The 21,307-nt window shown below is 36.4% G+C and overlaps 2 protein-coding genes across 2 annotated transcripts in view; one reads left to right on the forward strand and one right to left on the reverse strand.

Moving 5' to 3' along the window:
- The window catches only part of LOC103156105 (E3 ubiquitin-protein ligase Itchy-like), a 54,486-nt gene extending 46,203 nt beyond the window's left edge, over nt 1-8,283 (reverse strand). The window contains exons 1-2 of the mRNA XM_007578028.2: nt 8,111-8,283; nt 2,466-2,557 (exon numbers count right to left, since the gene is read on the reverse strand). Coding sequence (XP_007578090.1) covers nt 2,466-2,535 — 70 coding nt within the window. The 5' untranslated portion in view covers nt 2,536-2,557; nt 8,111-8,283. The remainder of the gene's footprint in view (nt 1-2,465; nt 2,558-8,110) is intronic.
- Nucleotides 8,284-9,286: 1,003 nt separating this feature from the next.
- The window catches only part of LOC103156107 (calcitonin gene-related peptide type 1 receptor-like), an 81,274-nt gene continuing 69,253 nt past the window's right edge, over nt 9,287-21,307 (forward strand). The window contains exon 1 of the mRNA XM_007578032.2: nt 9,287-9,409. The gene's annotated coding sequence lies outside the window, so the exon portion shown is untranslated. The remainder of the gene's footprint in view (nt 9,410-21,307) is intronic.

Raw genomic sequence — 21,307 nt, forward strand, 5'->3', positions numbered from 1 at the left:
GACATGTAAAAGTACCTGGACATTACTCAGAATAATAATTAGTGCTGACATTATAGTCTATACCAGTGTTTCTCAACCTTTTTTGGGCCAGCGCCCCCCTAGCCCTTATCCAGGTCCCTCACCGCCCCCCACCAAAAAATTTGCAGGCTACTTTGCACTGACCATTATTTTATCATTAATATTACTATCACTATTGTAGATGTTTTGATTTTTATGTTTGTTTCTGTATTTATCATCAAAAATAATTCCCCAGAGAACAAAAAAGTAATGGGAATAGAAATAATTTTCACAGGCGTCTACCAAAAATGCAATGAACATTCATCTTAAAATCTGTAGGCCTAACAGCAACCAATCAGAGTGGAAAAAATATTCTTATTTTGTGCCATTTTCTAGTTGTTAAATATTCCACAAAATGATCAGATAAAAGATGTACAACATGCCAGTTTAAACTTTGATCTATTTGCAAAATGACTGAGCTCTGCAACATTGAAACATGGATAGAACCGTAACTACATTAATCATAGCTCTTCTTCTCTTCAGTGTTTGTCAGTTTCTGGTGGCGCAGCTCTGTGCTGCCTTCAGGAGAATGGGACATCAGAGCATCATCCATAAAATTTCACCCACATGGTATTTAGTGTGCAATCCAGAGCTTTCAGTGGAAAAACAAAAGTTCCAGGTCCTTTAATGCCATAGAAATATGAGACAGAAACATGGATTATATATTTATATAGACCTGTCTATTGATTTATAGATTAATAGTTTTACTGGACAGAAATTACAAAGAACAAATCTGGTTCTTAATCAAATCTAATTAAAAACATGAATAAGTGATAAGTTATTTACTGTTATGATCTGTAAGATATATTTATTCTCAGTACTAGATATGGTCTCAACAAACCCATGACATTTCAACATTATTTTACGACAACATTACTATTTTATCTGTTTATTCTTGCCATAAAGTCCTCTGTATTAATTATTGATCAAAAAGTCTTGCCATACCAGTTTATTCCTCTGTATTTACTTTAGATTCTAAGTTTATTCTTGCATTTTCTTCTTCATTCATTTCCATTTAGTTTCCTTTGATTAGTATTATCCTCTCTTGGTTTATTGCTATGTCCGCTTTAGTTTATTTCCTGTTGCTAATTTATTTTATCATTTATTGACGTTCACCATCAGTAATCTTCACTCATCACCTGCTGCGCTGTCTAATCATCATGTGTTGATTTTTCACTGTTCAGCGTCGGATTCTCTGTTTTTATGCCATAATTCACATCTAGTTCGTCGCTTCGTTTTATGTCCCGCTTCTCCTGTTTCAGAGTTTTGCAAAATGTGCGCGTCTTTTTTTTTAACCCCCTAATGTGCAGGGCGGTCGGGAAACGCATCGATGGGGAAAAGGCAGACTGACCTTTTAAAACAACGGAAACAATTTCGGTATTCTGATTATTGAAATGTAAAANGACCAAACGCCCCCCAAAGGCATCCCAGCGCCCCCCTTTTGTAAAAATGTCCGCGAGCGCCCCCTGCCGTACTCTGAACACCCCCTGGGGGCGGTACCGCCCACGTTGAGAACCGCTAGTCTAGAGTTTAGTGTAAATGTCTTGGTACACTTGAAATGTGACAAAGCAAACTTACAAGTAACTTTTCAGCAAGATGTAAGGTCTCGTTTTAAGTCAATACATTTTTAATATTGAGAAAAAAAGTACTTGTTTTCAAGACATTTTTCTCATGTTGCAAGTGAAATAATCTGCCAGTGAAAGTGGAACTTTTTCATCAATATTAAGGAATTATTGACAACCTCTTCTAACTTGTTTAAGTTTTGCAAGTTAGTTTTGTCCCATTTCAAATGTATTAAGGTATTTACACTAGAATCTAGGCAAAGTACTTGGTAAGATTTTATGTTTTTACAGTGTAATGTACCCTGGGTAAAAATGACACAGAGGAGCCTTTCATTTCCTATTCAAAACAGGAGACATAAATGAGCATACTATTTAAGTAAACCAGACATGCGTTAGTCTTCATAAATCAGAAAATGGCTCATTTTAACCTGTGCATATCTACAGTAAGAGCAGTAAAGAAAACAAACAAACAAAAAAAAAAACAACTAACAAAATGATGACCAAAGATTAACTTGCACAAGTGTGAAGTTTGCTGTACTCCAACAACTACAATACGGACATGTAAAAGTACCTGGACATTACTCAGAATAATAACAATTAGTGCTGACATTATAGTCTACAGTGGAATCCAAAGTCCATTAACAAAGAGAAGTGGACTATGTTTACTTTGGTCCAAAGTTAGAGGGCGTTTCAGACTTGTTATCTGTGAGGAACAGTCATGCTTTAGTTTCATCACCTTGTGCTTCTTAAGACAAAAATCTGAAAACTGAAAGAGCTCATGGTTCAACCACCACTTTTTTCCCTTCCTGTACCTAATTCCACATAAAACCAAGTGTTAAACCTTACCAGTGATCTGTAGCTGTGCCTTTGGTGGGTACCCGTTGGAGGTGCTTGACTTGGTGACTCCACTGGCCATGACATAGGGCTGGGAAGAGGGCCTGAAGGGAAGAGAACACATCATTAAGAAGGTGGAAACCAAGCAGTTTCCTATAGCTTTGGGACAATTCATGCCTTCGCCAATTCAGATTTCACAACTAGCTGCAATTCATTATATGTATACACTCCATTTCATGCTTATGCAGTTAATTATTGTATATCAGATAAATTATTTTTCATTGTTATGAATTTTGGTGCTAAAATTGTAAATTAATTAGAATTCATCAGATGTTACTGATTGAAAACTTCAGATTATTGAATTTCTACATATGCAACTGTGATCTCCTTTTTGGTCCAGTTGCCTCTAATGAGATTTGAAAAATGAAGCCCTCCAGTAAGCCTGTCACAATAAGCAATAATCCATTAACTGCATGATAAATTAAAATGATCTCTATAATTTCCAATTGCATGAATTATCTTTTTTCTCGTTTCTCTCTCTCTTTGTACCAAAAACTGGTTGATAAAAGTCTTCAGTCTACTTCTTTGGTCTCAACTGGATCTTTTTTTTTTTGAAGGACAATTTTATTTACAGAGTCTTGATTTATTTGTTGTTTCTGTTTATTTTGGAAATTTCATTTGTCTTCCAGTTCCAGTGTTAAAGGTTTGTTAGAATTTAAAGTTTATGAGTCTTTGAGAATATGTTCTTTTACCTTTATATTACTTGAAGACAGTCTCAAAAACACCAATATTATCGTTCATCCATACATCTTCTGGAACAACTTATCGTCCAGTAAATGTTGGTGTCATGACAGGCCTCATCTCAGATTCAGGAAATGGAAACATTAAAAATACATTTTCATTCCTGTTCCTGATGTTAAAACTACAGACTGGATGATTATAGACACATATTTGGTTATTATACCCCCCTGCCCCCAGAATTTCTAACACTAACAGAAAGTAGAAATCCAAAACACAGAGGCATATTTAAACACAAATGACTAGACGAGTTACCAGTCAGGCCTTTAGGTGAATGGAATGGAAGTTTCACCGTTGCGACAGATAAGAGGACAAAGGCCAACATACACCATCTTTATGCTTTACGCATTAAACTCAAACAAATCTGAGTCTAAGAGTGAATTAGACATCTATAAATAATATTCGTTCACAGTTCAGACTAACACTGAGGTGAAGTTAGCAGTATCCAGACAGATACTCATTTCTCCTTATCCTTGAGGTCTGACCAGCAGATTCTAGCTTTAAAGCACAAGTCCAAAATGTTCTCCGTTTTACTAAAATAAAAAATATATATACAAAAAAAAAGGTAATCAAAGATCATGCAGGTATAGGTATAGATGCAGATATAGAGTAAGACTGTTTAGACAGCTTTAATCAAACTCTAGTTTGTTTGCCTAGAAAATCTGGTTCATTTGGGGAGATGTAAATGAACAATTGAACTCTGATGCAGACCAAAAAAGCAAACTCTGGTCCACCTACAAACCTAGATCTAGATCCGACTGAGGTGAATTCTGGTGTGGTTCGAATGCATATGTGGTGCTAAGCAGACAGGAGTCTGCTCCAAAACCAGGAAGCAAATTATAACGCAGGGCATTCATGAATGATGTGAATTCCATATCATAGCAACAAAAAACAACAAATCCCAAGGAATCAGGACATGTGTACAGGAACCAGATTCTGCAATCTGTCCTTGAATCTGTTTTATTCACGTAGAGTGGTTCTAAATAATGCATGGTCCCTGTTCCAGCTTGTCAGGAATGCACGCCAGAGAAACCGAGCAGCTCCTAGCTAAACTTTCACTCCGACCATGGCTTTGATCTTGGTCAATAATTCATTGCAACAGCCGACATTGAAGATCCAGAAGAAGGTTAGCTTTGCTTTGCCTGGGTGTTTGCTGAATTTTAAACTTCAGTATGTCTACGTAGCCAACACTGAAGTGTTGACATGTTTGAAACTCTCCACTGTGACAGCAGAGACTCCACAAACCACCTCAAATCACAGATTGGTAACTACATCCAAACGTGTTTGTACTGCGCCACTTTTTATTGACTCATGTTGAAAATAAAAACCATTATGTCACGATGTTCCCAATTGCCTTCAGCTCGGCATTTCTCACAGTCCTGCCTTTAGAGCAGTGTTTTTCAACCTTTTTTGAGCCAAGGTACACCGTTTTAATTGAAAAAATCTCGAGACACACCACCAACCAAAAATGTAAACAAAGATACTCCGTAGTCGCCTATATTACATATATAGTTATTCTTATCAAAGAGTCTTGAATAGGAATAATAAACACAAACATTTATTTTTATCACATTTTACATTTTTTATTTCAAGTTGCACGTAACATGTCCACTTCAAAAATACACCTGAATAGTGCCACAACAATGTGGTCTTAAATTTAAAGAAGTTGTAGAAAACTTCAAAGTGTTTTACAAACTAATCCACAAGCATTCTTTTAGCCAGAATACAGAAAATAATTCTTATTCTGAAAGAAGCAACAATATTTGGGAAACATTTCACTGTTACAATATGAAGATTTGCATGTACAAAATGTCAATATCTGTATAGTTTACCCATCTAGTGTGAAACCTGTGCATATTTGGATGAAAACAGCTGATTTCCTGGCAGAAATTGAAGAAAGACAAAGCTCTTCCTCAACAGCTCTCAGTCTCTCTTTGGTTTCAGTTTTTATAGTAGCCAGGCTTGAGAAGCTCACTTCACACAGATATGTTGTGGGAAATGGACCCATGTTCTTTCTAACTACTGCTGAGCGTCACTGTCTTTTCCATCACAGTCGTCACAGTCTTGCTAGATACAATGCTCTCACCGCTACCTGTAACATTCATGGATCACTAATTCTCTTGTTTTAATGTAAAATGCTCTGTACCTACTGCCATCTAGGGGTAAGAAAATTACATGATTACGCCGCTAGCCACTACTAACCATGGTTTCGTTCACACCGAGCTTAAGTGCAGCGGCTTTATTTCCATCCTGTAGTGGCAGCTTGACAGCCCTCAACTTAAAAGCTGCACCATATGAGTTTGAAAACATTTCTCCGTCGTGCCTGCTTCTAGCATGTGGTTGTTCTAAATGAAAATTAATGCGTTGTTCTTTGATTTACAATTTTGACTTCTAATGATTCACTTCCTGCTGAGAGCCCCCTGGTGGTTGACGAAAAATACACAGAAAAGCCGCACCGGGCTACAATCCGCATGGTTCAAAGTTTAGGAAAAAAAGTAGCAGCTTATAGTCCAGAAAATACGGTACCGTAGGTGAAATTGAATAATTTCCACGGCACACCTGACGATCACTCAAAGGTACACTAGTGTGCCGCGGAACAGTGGTTGAAAAACACTGCTCTAGAGCGCCTGAAGTCAAGTGTTTGCCGAGTCCATTGCCATTTTCGCTGCAGCAGCCATGTCATTAGGTCAGCTGACAGGGACCAGGGTTAGCAGCTCCCTGAAAACAAAACTACCCAACCCTCAACTGGGCCAGAGTGAGACTTTCACTTTACAATGACAACCATGAACAATGAAATATCACCATTTTTACTATCATGATATAATTGCTTTGATTTGAAATAAAGAGACAGCAGTTCCTACTTGAGCTAAATTTCATAGCCTAAGTGCAGAGAAAAAAAAAAAACTCTTACATTGGGAAAAATAATCCTACTTTACTGATGGAGGGAATTATTGTCTTGACCTATGACATTGCTTCTGTCAATTTCTCAAAAGCTTTAAGCACTTTTCATTTATTTAGTGACAATCAGCCTGTATTTAGAGTAACTAGAACTCCATCATGTGTGTCATTTGAATTGTATCAGACCGGTATTGGTCCATAGTAAGCCTCAGATATTGGTATCGATATCGGAAGTGAAAAAAGTGGATCGGTGCATCCATACCAGAGATGCAATCTGAAAGCCAAAGAAAGCTTCTTTACTTGATCTGCAGCTAATGGAAAGCAGACCTTCCGACTCAGACTGTCGCCACATTTTACACAGTGACCACCAAGAGCTTCCTCACCACCTCTCTGTCTGGTTAGGAAACAGCAGGGCGGAGGACAAACGGCATCAAACAGCATGGTGAGCGGGAACTGCTGAGAGAATCTCTGGTACCATGCTGCTGTCTCTGCAGGACTTGTGCGCTCACAGCTACATTCAGACAGAGCACACAGCTACAGAAAAGACTCCATTCATCCACACTTCTGCCTGCTCACACTAACTCACTCTGGGAAAAGATTCAAAGGGATAAAAAAAGAAGAAAAAAAGCAATCAATGGGACTGTTTAACAGCCTTTTCCGCACAGAAATGAGACTATAATGAAACAAAAAATATACATATAAAATATTTTCTTTTAGCATCCTATCCTACTTATTAATTAGGACATGTATTTAGTAATCTTATCATAAATCCAAATGTTTTATGAAATTCTTACAGGTTTGTTAGATAGCAAACAGGTCAGGGAGATAGCTGCAACATTTAAAAAACAGACTATGATATAAAATAATTTTCCAAGCTTTAAACATTTCACATAGCACCATCTGAAAATAGAGTATGGTAGAACTACTGCCCACCTAAGCTAACAGGGCTGGCAAGGAGAGTATTAATCAGAGACCCAACAAAGGGCTCTTGGTAGTAACGGGCAATAAAAGCATATTAATATTTTATGGAGGAACAGAAAATGACAATATCAATGATAAAGGCTGGCTTTCGAAATAAATATGCAGGAGGTGACCTATTGGTCAGTACACAGGGCCACCATTTTTTTTCAAGATGGAGAAAAGATTGCAACCTGTGAACTTGGTCATTTTCTGCTTGTACTATAACAAATTAGAACACCTAAATGGGTTTCAACACATTATTGGTTGCTAAAGTTGAATTTCACCACAAATTCACAATGTCCCACAATGCCTAAGAGAAGTTTAAGTTTCTGTCAACTTTTAAAAATTAAAAAAATATCAATAATGATTCATTCAATTTTGGAAGAGTGGCCATTAGAAAGCCATTGTCAAAAAGAGTGTGACAAAATAGTTCAATGGCACTGATACTGCCTTGTATTTTGCTGGTGAACGTAATTAGCCAGCTGTACAACTCATTAAGTGACTCAGTAGCAGGTGTGGTCGACACTTTCCTTGTAAATGGAAAACATTTCTGACAGCTGGGTTTTACAAAGTTAATGGGTTTACTTTATTAGTTCTCATATGTAGAAGTTAAAGAATATCCAACTACACAAAGGTTTCAAATCACGAAGGGGACACTTTTCTCTACTTGCTCGAGCCTCCACTAGCCTTTTCTGGCACCCTAGCCTAATAAACATGACAAACATTACATAACTTGCTCGAACTGGTAATGTGCTAACAAATGTAGCCGAGCACCGGGAACATTAAGTCCCGCTCGGAGAGTGAGACGGTGAGCTGTCACGGTGAGCAGTTGTATTTTCTGGGCTGGTGTAGTTGCTGTGTACGTGTTGAACGTCAACAAGTCTTCAGATTTGACAACCTGATGCCGTATCAGCCTGAGAGCCTGCTGGCCTGTATCATCATGGCAGAATGAAACCCCAATCTACCTTACCGAGACAAACAGGTATTTGCTTTAGTCTTACCGAGAACCAAATGGAGGTTTGAAGGATGTTTTTGGCGACACTGGAACGTCCTCCCAGCCCTGGTCCGACTGGATGTTTGGGTTTCTATCGGGGTGTCTCACTCAGAGGAAGAAGAAACTTCCACCATCTTCGTGAGCTCTCGTCACGTGATCGAAACAAGGTGGGGCGCATGTTAGTCACCCCCTTCGCTCTTTGATTGGATCAGATAACAGACTGATTGGACCAATGAGCGATTAGTAAACATACTGACGCATTTACGGCTCCATTTCTCACCTGTTAAACTATTTAATGTGCGCCGGAGAAGTATTTTTATTTGCCAAGTATTTTATTTGTTTACAGAATTAAGTTGTCATAAAAGCATAAGTCCCAAATAGGATTGAATTTGTCTACTGTTTTTAAGGAAAATATGTTTAATGTTTTATGTTAAAATTAAGTTGTTTTGATTTAGTCAGCAGTCATATTTTATGGATTTATTGGTGCAAATGGGAATCATAACGGCAAATAATTTGATATAGCCTACAATGTACTGTAAGAACAAGCTTTCAAAAAATGTTATTATGATAATTTATATTCAGAAATATGTATGTTTGATTTGTAATTCTGAATTACAAAAAACACTGTTTTTAGTATGAAATGTTTAGGTATAAAAATTGTGGTTGATGGGACGAATTGGCTTGTAGTCAGCTATGGCCAGGGAAAATAATTTCAAATAGTCAACATAGGTAAATCTGACGGAGTAAACATTAAAGATTGTTTCGTTCAAAGGTACGAAATGGTGAAAGGGATGAATTATCAGAAGACTCTCGTTTCTTTGCATACAAATTGCTCAAATATTATTGTGGAACCCACAATAATTATACAAGATATAAAAAATACACACTGAACAACGTTAAGGAGTAAGACTAGCAATAAGACATCCAACTTAACCAGCAGATGGCGCTGTTTTGCTGGAGATGAGGCAACAAGACACCACAATAGTTCTCTTCTCGAATGCCTCTCCGGTACGTGTTCTATAGTTAAAATGGGTTATTTTACAGTGAATTCCATATTTATCACCTAAAATAAATTAGCATCCGATGTTAAGACTACCGAGGTTTAAAACAAAAATTTTAAATCACTGTTTCTTTTATTTTGAAAGTACCGGCAGGACGTGGGGCTTGTGATGTCGGCTAACTTGACAGCTGCAGCTCAGTCTGTGGGCTTGGTCAGAGTTGTTAGACAGAGGGAATGAGACGCTTTCCAGCTGGGGTCATGCGAGCACTGGAGGAAACTAAAGTCTGACATCTCACTCACAAAAGGGTAAGTCACGAATCTAAACTTTAGACAGGTTTTACGGAATTACTTATGTTTTATGACTGAATGAGACATCAGGTGAAAGTACAGCAGTGTTATTAAAAAAATGCACAGCTTAAGGTGGAACACTTGTCTTTTTTGTATTAAACAGAAAAAGCTGGCAATGCATTTAAAAACAAAAATATAATATTGTGGAAAATGCAGCATTATGTAGCAACTATCTCATTTAATCTCAATGAAAAAGATAATACGATCCACATTCTAAGTTCCTATTTCAAATCTAATGGCAGTAGATGCAGTCACGTTAAGTCAGCGATTGTAACTGTTTCTCTTGTCATAAAGGATATGAAGGTTGATGCAAGTGTTTTTGTCTGCTTTATGTATCACCATCTGATACATTAAGTATCAGATGGTGAGAATAGAATAAGTCTGTTGTTATGATGTCCATTAATGTGAAGCAGTGCAGATGAAGGGTGAGTCCTCAGTCAGCACCAGCGAGTTCAGAGTAATCCTGACCTGACATTTGACAACAAGGATGGCAGTGATTTAGTAGAGCTCAATAGTGTTTCCTCTCGTTACTTAGATAAAACAACCTACCTCTGCAACAGCAGCTCTTTAAAGCAGGGCTCCAATTCAGTTCAGTTCAAAAATACTTTACTCACCCCAAAGGAAAATGCAGCTGTAACTCATATCATCCAAGATATTTCTTGTGTATGAATGATTCCACATAGCAGTCTGTGTTACAGCTGATCTCAAGATGCCTCTGACAGTCAGTAGGATTGTCTGTAATCTTGTTCATTTAGGCTCAGAAGGGTTTATGTTTGAATTATATCAGTAATGACCAAACACCTGAAGATAAAGTACTGTTAAAAAAAAGTATGTGCAAACTTACATATTTATTCTGTTTTACCTTTTTTGTTACCAAGGAATGTTTTAGATCATCAAGCAAATTTTAGAAATAGACAGATTTATTTAAAATCTTTTTGTAAATAGACAGATTTATTTAAAAAAAAAAACGAAAACAACCATTCACACCAGCTTGGCATGATGTGAAAAAGTAATTGAACTTTAAAACTGGTTGTGACACATCACACTTTTGCAAGAACTGGATACAGTCGCTGCATCACTCATGAAGCCATGACGAAGGAAGAAACAACAACCTCAGCTTTCTGCTTTGTGTTTCACTAAACATCCGCCAGCAGTGTGCTACTGATCACTAACAGCTACTGATATTAGGCAGTTGCAGTTCACCAACCAACTCCTTACAGCAGTGGGTGGTGCAGGTTGCTACAATTGATAGTAGCCACACAGGCACACCCACTGGAAGGAAACAAACGCACCCAGTGCAATACTTTCATTCTATTGGCTGAGAGGTTGCCAGGCGCCTTTGCCAAAAAGCATTTCCAAAAGCAAGCAGAGGGTCCGAGCAGAGACTAAGTGTGAGTGCGAGGAGAAGTTTTGAGTACAAGCGTTACAAGTTTTGAGAAGAAAGACACGCAGTCCTGCTTTCAAAATGAAAATGTAAGCAAAAGTATTAAAAGTTTTGAGAACAAAAGACATGCAATCTTGCTTTCAGACTGAAAATGTGTGCTCTTGTATTATGGCAGAAAAATTCCCCCATAACATTTCAGTTAAAGAAAGTTGCTTTGTTCACATTAATTCTGCTAACAGCATAAAAGGAGAACAGCCAGGTGCAAACTAGATTAATTTCAATTGCTCCCAGCAGCCTAGAAGAGCTTGCAAAAGCTTTTGTTTTTTTCCCTCAAATAATTTGCATTTCTCCTGGGTTACTTTCATGCATGTTAGCAATCACTACACCACCACTTGCAGACTAGTTAGGTTTTCTTTAAAGATAATCTCCAAATGTGTATTTTCTTGTTACTCTAAAATATACACCAACACAAAAAAGATTGGTTATAAAGTATGAATTTCCCCTGTGGCAATTCACAAAATATAAAGTTTGTCAAAAGTTCACAGGAGGGAAAAGAGAAGGTCATCAGCTTTGTACGTATTTAGGTTGATGACATCACAAGAGGCCTAGGAATTGAACTGCTCTGCTAGCATGAGAGAAGTGTAGAGACGCACCAATCAGTTCACCAGACTGGCCAAATTGGAGGTTTCTAGATCAAATAATAAAAATCTGATTGTTTTTCATGTATATTAAATGCATCAAAACTATAAACTCCCTTCATTTTTTGTCTGTAAACACACCATTCAAACAGAGATGCTTTGGTTGCATTTTTTATGTTTATTTATAAAAAAAATATTAGGGGCATATATGGCATGTTCTATGATCCAAAAATAGGGAGAATCATGTAATTCTTTCATGTTCTGTTGGACTCAAAACAACTTCCTGTATCAAAGAACCTTCACTATATGTTTTTTTTTCTCTCTTGAATAAAAAAACCATGAGTCGGTCACAATCTAATTCGGTCAGACTTCAGAAAAACAAAACAAAAAAAACGGATGTCACCATTGACACAAGCAAAACCTGAAAGCAACATTTCTAGTTATGCTGACAAATTTCAACACAGAACCTGAAGCATTCGAGTCGCAAAGGGAGTTAACTTTGTTCATTTGAGCCAGAGTTTGACTTTAATGGCACCCAAGTCATGACTGATGTTGCCATGGATGGCGAAGCTAATGCAGTTATTAATAGGAATGATGCTGATCCTATAGGCTCCACTACAGAGGGATATTTGGTTGATAAATGATAATAAACACATCTATCAGACCGTATGTTTTTTTGTTTTGTTTTTTTTGTTTTGTTTTTTTAGAATAGCTGGTCTTGAAATAATCGCAGAGGATCTTTTTAGTTAATCTGACCCTTTCCATCTACCGTAACCTTCAGTTTTCTTCACAAACAGCTTCTAGGTTTCCCTGAAATCCATGTGTTCCCACATACAAACATTTCCCCCTCACTGCTAAAGAAGGTATTTGATTGAAAACATGCAAATAAAGGGGTAAAAAAAATCAAAATTAAAACCATGTATCATTTTTCTTCCTCTACACAATCATGGACAGGTTGGTCTTTCAGAGAAAGCCACAAGGAAATACTTTCTCGTATGTGCTGTATGTGTATATGACAAAATTGTATTATACCAACAATTATGCAAAATTGCATAATTGTTGGTATAATAATTATGCATATGTGGCTGTAAATGTTGACTTGTGGGGCGTGGCCAGGAGCATCTTATTTGGATTTAAAGTGACAGAGGCCCTATGACAGCTCATCCTCAAAGCAGCTCAAAAAAGACTGAAATCTCATTATCTTAGGATGATTTTTGTAAAAATCTAATGAACATGTCTGTGTAGCCCATAGACCTATCCTGACCTGTTCAAGGAGTTACAGGAGGTCACCTTTAAAGCAGTTTTTTGTCCCTACCACCAGAAGGAGTTGTTTCCTGTTTAATACAGGAGACATTGATCTGGGAGCAGCTTGACTTTTAAATACCTCCCCGTCTTCCCTGGATGCTACAGGCTGACTCCACACACACTCGTGGGAAACTTCCACCCCCTCACCCGCCGAGTGTCCCTTTGACTGGAACAGCCTGCTCTTGCCAGGAAGCTATTAGCGTATTAATAGGTGTTTTGGCCACTTTGGTTCCAACTATTCCCCCACTTCCATGACTTGCTGTCCAGTTTTCATAACACAAGCATCAACCTCCCCTCCCCTTGAAGTTTGTGAGAGAACCTCGGTTTATTTTAGCTTAGGTGGTAGATAACTGGCATGTGGGCTTGCATTCTGTGTGCAAATAATTGCAGGAGTGCAGGAGTTGTCGCTCGATGCGTAATCTCATATTGATTAATTGAAAATGAAATATGGATGTAAATGTTAAAGTTATCTATTACTTAAAGGATGTTAAAAACACAAGTCGGTGTGGTTTATATTTCATCCTATTTCACTACAAGTTAATATAGCAGACTATGAAAGACCAAGCTACAATTTATGCTTGTTCTTCTAGACTTGCTGAGTTTTTAAAAGAAAACATAAATTTAAAACTCATGGAATACCATATTACAAAATAAAAGAATCTGGTAAAGCTACGAGAGTATAAATTCAGTAATTAGTCATACTTTGATAGGTCGGTTGCCATAAATCGCAGTTTTGCTAACTGCTTGTTCTCTTAGGTGGTTTATAGGATCAGACAGCATTATGAGGCCATTTCATCAAGGCTCAAGACCAAAAGTGACAGAATTATACATGAGGGACAGAAAATATGCCATTAAGCACTCTGAAGAACCAACATGGTGCTAATATAAAACACAGTCTGTTTTATATTTGCACCATGTATAAAACAGCTAAACAATCAGGCTATGTGACAACATACTTACATAATTAAATGACATTCTTGAATGTGCCGTCACTCCATTCTTGGATAATGAATAGAAATATTTTTTTTAAAAATGCAAAAAAAAAAAAAAAAAAAAGTTTTAATTGGACTTTATGCGTGAAAAAGCAAATTCTTTATCAATCAGGATCCAGTCAGACCTGATCCTTCACCTGACATGCAACTTCACGTCATCAGTGGCTTTGGAAACTGCTACATCTGATTCTCTTTAGCCCACAGTAACATCGTTTTTTTTCTGCTTACATGTTAATGACTGTTCTAGTCCTTAACATGAGACTTACTGAATCTCAGTTGATTTCTTACAGTTTGACCACAAAGGCTGTTTCGTGTTTTACCTCTTTGTTTTTAATGTTTTGTACATTTTCTATGTTCAAAGCATGTTTCTGTGATTATTGACCTAACTCTGATGTGTCCCTACCACCAGCAGGAGTGGTAGGGACTACCACCACCAGTGGTAGGGACTTTTAGTCCATTTGAATGTTTTCCTTTTGCAGAACCTTCCAATTTGTTTATGTTGCAAATTTCACATCCAGCTTCTAACAATCACCTTATGTTGATTTATCTTCTTCAAAGAAGATAAAGTAACTTTGCTGTTAGCTATTGCCAGTAACATCAATGTGCAGCCCAAATTTTTGTAGGACTGTTTAATGTAGGGCTGAAACAATTAATCATATTTATTGTGATAATCACTTCTTGAAATGATCGTCAAAAAATGTAGTATTCGATTAATGGTTTACATGTAAAAAGACTTAAAAAAAGCCATTTGCTGAAAGGGTAAAATTGTCAGAGCAGCAAAAACTGTACAAAAATACAAACATTTTGCATTAAAGATAAAAAAACAACAAAAAAAACTTATTTTTCTGTAAATATGCTCCAGAACAGAATGGTCGATTACTCAAATGATCAATACCTGCAGCCCTAGTTTAATGTTGAAGGAGCAACACATGCAAGTCGCCCCACCTCCAACCCCAATACAAGATGTGAAATAAGTACAAATATCTATAAAATACACAGAGTCAGTTATTGTGGCAAACTGAAAACTAACTCCAAGCTCTGTTAGATTTTCTTTCTAAGCCCATGAAAGCCCATGGCTCAACAACAGGTGGTCTGTTCAGGAAACGTACCTCTGGCTAATCTACTTACCTTACTCACATCCACTGGCACCAAAACATTCATCTGTAAATTCTTCATTTACAGATTAAAGGAACTGTAAATGAAAAATCTGAAACTCTGAGCTCACTGAGCTGAAGACAACAGGTTATGTTAGGAATTATTTTAGAATAACAGATATTAAAAAACTAATTGTTGTTATGAACAAAAAAATAATAATTGGCAAAGCTATTAATATTGATGACTCATGTCTGAATTATTGGCCAGTTCAGACATGGGTTGATTCAACAGAACCTGTAGACATGTTTTTGGTAACTCCTGCCAGAGTCACTTTCCCTTTGTGAGCTTGTTGAAAGGTTTTAGGGTGAAAACTATAAACTATTTCCACATTGCTGTTAAGTTTATGTTCTATCGAAAAAATTAAAAAAAAGTTAGCCTACCAAAAGTCTGCAGTTCAAAGGCTAGCTAACCCAAACTGATTAATTAGCAAGCTAATATTAGGTTTTAGTGTATATAATGTTGCAAAGCAAGAGGATCTAATATTCCCCACCATAAGTTTTTTTGTTTAAATGTTTCTACTAAATTTATCAGGAGTTTATTCCAGATTTGCTTTCAGCTTTTTACCTTTGTGTACATCTGTTAAATTATCGATGTACTGTTTTAAAATAAACAGTAGAGCTTTAAGTAACTGGCTTCAATTTTCTTAAGATTTCTAGTGGTTGAACTGTGGCGTGTGCAGCAGAATGATGGGAAATTATAAAATCTAAATTTTCCCTGTAGATGCTGAATAATATCAAAGATGTAGAAAAGATGTATTTTATTCTCCTTTTATCCAACATTTCAGTGTTTCACATAAAATCAGGTTAAATGGCATATTTGTAATAATTATCATGTCTTTGTTGACCTCATGATGTTTGGCCCTCAAATAATTTGTACATACAAGAACTTAAAGCAAGTGATCTTTTTTGTAAATTATCCTGTGTGTTAATGATGTTTTTGATGTTGATCTTGCTTTAGCAGACTAATTCATTATTTGATGTATTCATGTATAAAACGGCCCACTAATGCATAAGATAAATTATCTTGCAGAGTTTATATTCCTGATGGAAGGGTTGAAAATGTTTGCAATATAATTTGTTGTCTTGGTGCATTGAATGAGTGTGGGAGCCATTTTCAAGCTCTTTGTCCAAAAGCTTTTCTCTTTTCCCCACATAATTACATCTGCGCTACAGCTCAGCAAGAGCAGAGATAACGCTCCAATTATCCTGGTAGCTGCTTGGGTTTGGAGCCAACAGAGATAGGGAATGTAAAATTTCACATTGCTTTGTGCCGAAGCTTACACTGACCACCAACATGTTTGCAATGATTGTGGTTTTTTTTAAATAGATGAGTGAAATAATTTCTATCGGGTTTTACGGCTTGAATTTGAAAGAACTGCCCATGTGGGACAACCAGAGTCTGCATCTAAGTCACAAAACCCCTCAAAGAAACAGTTGTTCTTAACTTTTTGCTGGCAAACAAATTTCTCTGCATTTTAATTACACATTATGTATAGATGTGCCATGGTTGGTGTTGAGCATAGTGAAAAAAGATTATTTTAATTCACAGAGCTATCCAGAAACAGCAGGTGAGGACAACAGGGTATCTGACATGGAGTAACTGAATCTTTGATTATTTAATGTTGCACCAGTGAGTAAATGAAGGGAAATGGTTGTTAAAGACCAGGAAATGCTTAGGGAAAATCAACAAAAAGCAACCAAAAGCACAGGAATACAATGGACTCAAAATATGCTGCTAAACTCAAAGTCACAGATTCTGACAGCATTAAAGACTGGAACTGTTTTTCTTTAAAATACCTTCTTTGTGGAAAGAAGATTTCACATTTTTGTTGCACACTTAATAATTAGTCAGTGTGATTTTTCGCATGTTCTTTTATTTTTGATGAACGCTGTTAAGAAACGAGAGCGACAGTGAGCGCTGACCAGCCGTTACTGCGCTAAATTGCCATTGGCTCGCCTCACAAACAAATATTCACAATATAAGTCAAACAACAAATATTTACAATATGAGTCAAAGAATTCTTGACTCAAAATTTCTACACATATATCTCGCCACTCCACTCCAGCTCATTTCCCCCACAAGAGACTGTCAACGCAAATAGCAGCGCTAATTGACTTTTACCTGTTAAGAAACGAGCGACAGTGAGCACCTCCGCTGATCAGCCGTTACTGCGCTAAATTGCCGTTCGCTCGCTGAGTCAGGAGTGCCGCTCACCGTGCTCTATGTGCCAACTGGTGGCGAACCGTTGTAACTGCAGTACAGCGCATCTCAGCAAGAGAAGTGCAGCTTAAGAGCACAGTCAACATAAGAAAAACATAAGTAAGTAAACAAAGTAAGAAAAGGGAGGGGGTGTTATTATTTCTAATGTCCATTCTGTCACATTTCCAACAGATAATGGTAATACAGTAAATGATAGTTCATTCATGTTAAAAAAATTATCGTAAAAACCAAATACATTTTTAACATTTATTTAAAATAGCAGAATCCAATAAACATTCAGACTAAAAACATATAAATAATCCAGACAGTGTATGGGAAATTAGTACAGTGCATATTTGTTCCTCTATATATAGTAAATGTCCAGTCTAATACATTTGAACTTTGACCATTTTTTGAGGGAAAATTAATGAAAAACCTTTGTTTACGAATGACTGTGTATTAAAAGTGAAATGTATTATTAATATTACTAATTTTAAAGTGCCCACTAAGTGTTGCAATAGTTTAAGAGACATGTTTTGATTTTTAAAATCGCAACAATATATTTTTGTCTATCTTTGGCTTGTATGACTGGAGTTTTTATAACTGTCATATTTCAATCATGAAACTAGAACAACTAAACTTGAAGGAAAAATGGGGTAACTTCTGTGTGATGACCATGTTTGCACCATTATCATTATTTGTGAGTGAGGCTGCACTGATTGTGTAAATTGGACAGAGAAATGCAGTGGTTGCTACACGTGGCTCAGTGATATTGGATGGCGGCTCCTCTCCACTGGTGTTACTCATTGTTGTGACAGACGAAAGGTTGAAGTCATTTGATGTTAGTCTACAATATGTGTTTTTGTAGTCAGGATGTAATTGTTGTGATTGGTAAAAGGGGAAAACCTGTATGAAGGGAGATGAATCGACAAAACTAAGAAAGTTTAAGTTAACCTCCTTAAAATTAAATTAAGGAAGTTAAATTAAACTTCCTTAAGTTGACCAAAAATATCAAAAGTAACACAATAATGCTTTGCAGGCCGCATTAAAAGCTAAAATTTGATAAAAACTCAACGTGGAGCCGGCAAGATAAAATGGACAAACAATTGAAGTATATTTGGAATATATTGCACTGTGTTACATGTGCAAACATCTGATTAAAAATCTGGTGTAACATCTTCTCATGTACATGTATTAATTCGGGAGAATTACTCCAACAGTCATTGCTTTTATTATTTACTAACTTGCCTGAAAAACCATTGTCAAATGAACCCTGTGTGTGTATGTGTTTGTGTGTGTGTATGTGTTTTTTTTTATTTTTTTTATTTTTATCTCAGATCTCCACACTGGCTTCACCTTCCCTGTTTGACAGCTTTTTCAATGTTCCTTTGTGTGTATGTAACAATGGCTTATTTTTAACTGGCTGGATTCTTTAGAAGTAGAGAGCTGAGAAGTGGCAGGAAGTGGTCTTCTCAACCTTCGTCCTTCCTTTGCCTTTCCTCACATAAGGAGATTGTGTGTGTTGATATTCTGAAATTGATAAAATGGAAATAAAATATGTAATTAAAACTGCATCCTCTACAGGATGCATATAGCCAAAAACTATAGCACACACGTATGGCATCTTTCCATCTTCACAAGGACATTGCATTGACTTCCATTCGTATTTCATTCATTTCTATAAGATAACCCTGAACCTTAAACTTACCTTCACATTACTGAGACATGTCTGACCAGAAATCTAACATAAACTCAATTCACACCTTAGTCCTACCTGCTAACCCAAAAACAGCTCTTCTTTTAATAGAGCCCAGACTGTGGGCCCCATGGGGAGTAGTGGGTCCTCACAATGTTTTTTAATATTTGTGAGAAAATTAGCCTTACTGGGTGAAAAATGCTAAAACACATGGATGCAAGGTCAAGGACATCTTGGCAGAAATCAGAAAAATTTATTCATTTCAGGAAAATTGTAAGTTTATAGTTTCACTTGGAAAATGAGAGGAAATCACTTATTTTACAGGTTTGTAAAAGATACAATGACCACAGTTTCAAACTCATGCTTATTAGCCAAAAATATCCAAACTCGATCAACTTATAATTGTGTCAGATTGATTCTCTGATCATCTGGAAAAACTAATTTTATTAATCACTACTGGCAACAACTAATGGACAGTTATGTGCAGATGTGTGTTTTGTGTTTGGGCGCCTTCCAATGTGACATCAGCTTCCTTTATACAGGAGGGAAGTGAGACAAAACATTGGCTGCACAGCATTACTTAACTGATTTATTAACAATAAATGTGTCTGCTTCACCCGCTCCAGTAGCAAAGGTAATAAAAATGATCAGGAAACTGGATGCATGTAAATGTGTGACAATGTCTGGTCTGTTCCATGTGTTTAGATAAAGTTAAGTCCAAAACCTCGTACAGAGGTTTAGTTTTAAACTAATTTCAGTCAACCAAGAAGTTTGTTTGACAGGAAATTAAGACAGGTATTTATCAAAAGATGATAAAAGTAATATGAAAACAGTATTAATTTTGAAATAATTCATTTATTTTGTTTTTCACTCTTCACTCTTAGTTAGGTATGTAACATTATGTATACCCTTGATGATAATGATAGTACAGTATTTGCTTGCCAAAAAGCTCTTTACATGTTTACATTGTTTTATCTTTTGTGATGATCCCTAAATGTTGGAGGTTGGAAAACCTCCTTGTAATCACTCTGATCCATCGCTTCCTCTTTTGTTTGCGTTTTGGTTTCAAGTTGGGAATCTAGCTGGGCCAGTTCAAAAGTTTAATATTTAAGATGCACCAATGTGAAAATTTAGGCTATCGGTATCTGATATTAATATGATGGGGGGGGGAAAAGTTGTTTTTTAATATCGGCCCTGTTTTAGTTTTCAAACCTACTGATATGACTGATATTGTCTGATACCGATGTTAATATTAATTGCAGGGTGTACCCTGCAATTAATATTAATAGCAGGGTACACCCTGGACAGGTTGCCAGTCTGTCACAGGGAAACACAGAGACAGACAGGACCAGGGCCGTGCAGGGACCACTAAAGGGGCAGGTACTCAAAAAAAAAAAAGGGCACATCTAACCGCATTTAAGACAGAATATTAAAGCCACACAGTTTTCAGAGTTTAATAAAACAATGATAAATTACAAAATTTTGTCATTTTGCAATCAAAGCTAAGAAAAATCTCTATATAGAACACACAACTATGCATATGCAAGATATTTTATTAATTTCTTTCTGCAGGTCTATTTTGTTATAGGAAAGTATTGCAATATTCAAACCCGCAATTTAGCAAGATATGTAAATCAGAGCTAGACCACCAGACATATTGTCTTTACAGAATTACACTATTAAAAATGTAAACAAGGGCACAATGCAACCTTTTAGTGTACTGTAATCTATAAAAAAGAGTTGCCTGTTTCCTGCTGCAGTGGAGATGAAGATGGTCCATTCAGGAAAGCAGAGCTGCATCAAACTTTAAGGTGAAACTGCAGAAAAAAGAAAAACAAAAGCAAAAATTTAATTGTTAATGCATGTCACCATGAGAAAAGCCTACCGAGCTTTTGCTTAATTTTTTTTTTTATTAAAATCACACATTTTTGTCTCATGAAGTGAAAAAACTATTTGTGATTCTCACATGACGCCGTGGGCAGGGCCTAAAATCACAACAAAAGATTTCTGATGTGTGCAAATAAAAGTTTATGTTTGGCAAATAACTTTTTAAGTTCACAAGACAAAAATGAGTTATTTAATTTTTAAAAGTTTTTTAAACAAAACGTTTTGTCTTTAAATAAAAAATCATTACAATTCCAAAAGTTTTATTAACAATTTTATTTTACTTCATTGAGGTCTTTTTTTTTTTTCACTGAATAATTGGGGAAAAAATAACTTCATACTCTACGAACCAGACCCTAAACTTAGTCTGGATTGAGTTTTATCCCCTTCATTATTGACAGGCTTTTATTACATTCATTATATCTATCTTAGTAATTCAGGGTGAGTTATTTTTAATTCTAAATGAACATCCTTGTTGGACTTTTATTTAAGTGCTATTCTCCTTCAAGGAACATTTACCTAACGCTAGAATAAATGCAATGTACATTATGCAGCAAAGGAAATTAGATCTGACATATATCCATTATGGAGATGACCGGTTTT

This window comes from Poecilia formosa, unplaced genomic scaffold, assembly GCF_000485575.1.
Source record: "Poecilia formosa unplaced genomic scaffold, Poecilia_formosa-5.1.2 Scaffold464, whole genome shotgun sequence".
Lineage (NCBI taxonomy): Eukaryota > Metazoa > Chordata > Actinopteri > Cyprinodontiformes > Poeciliidae > Poecilia > Poecilia formosa.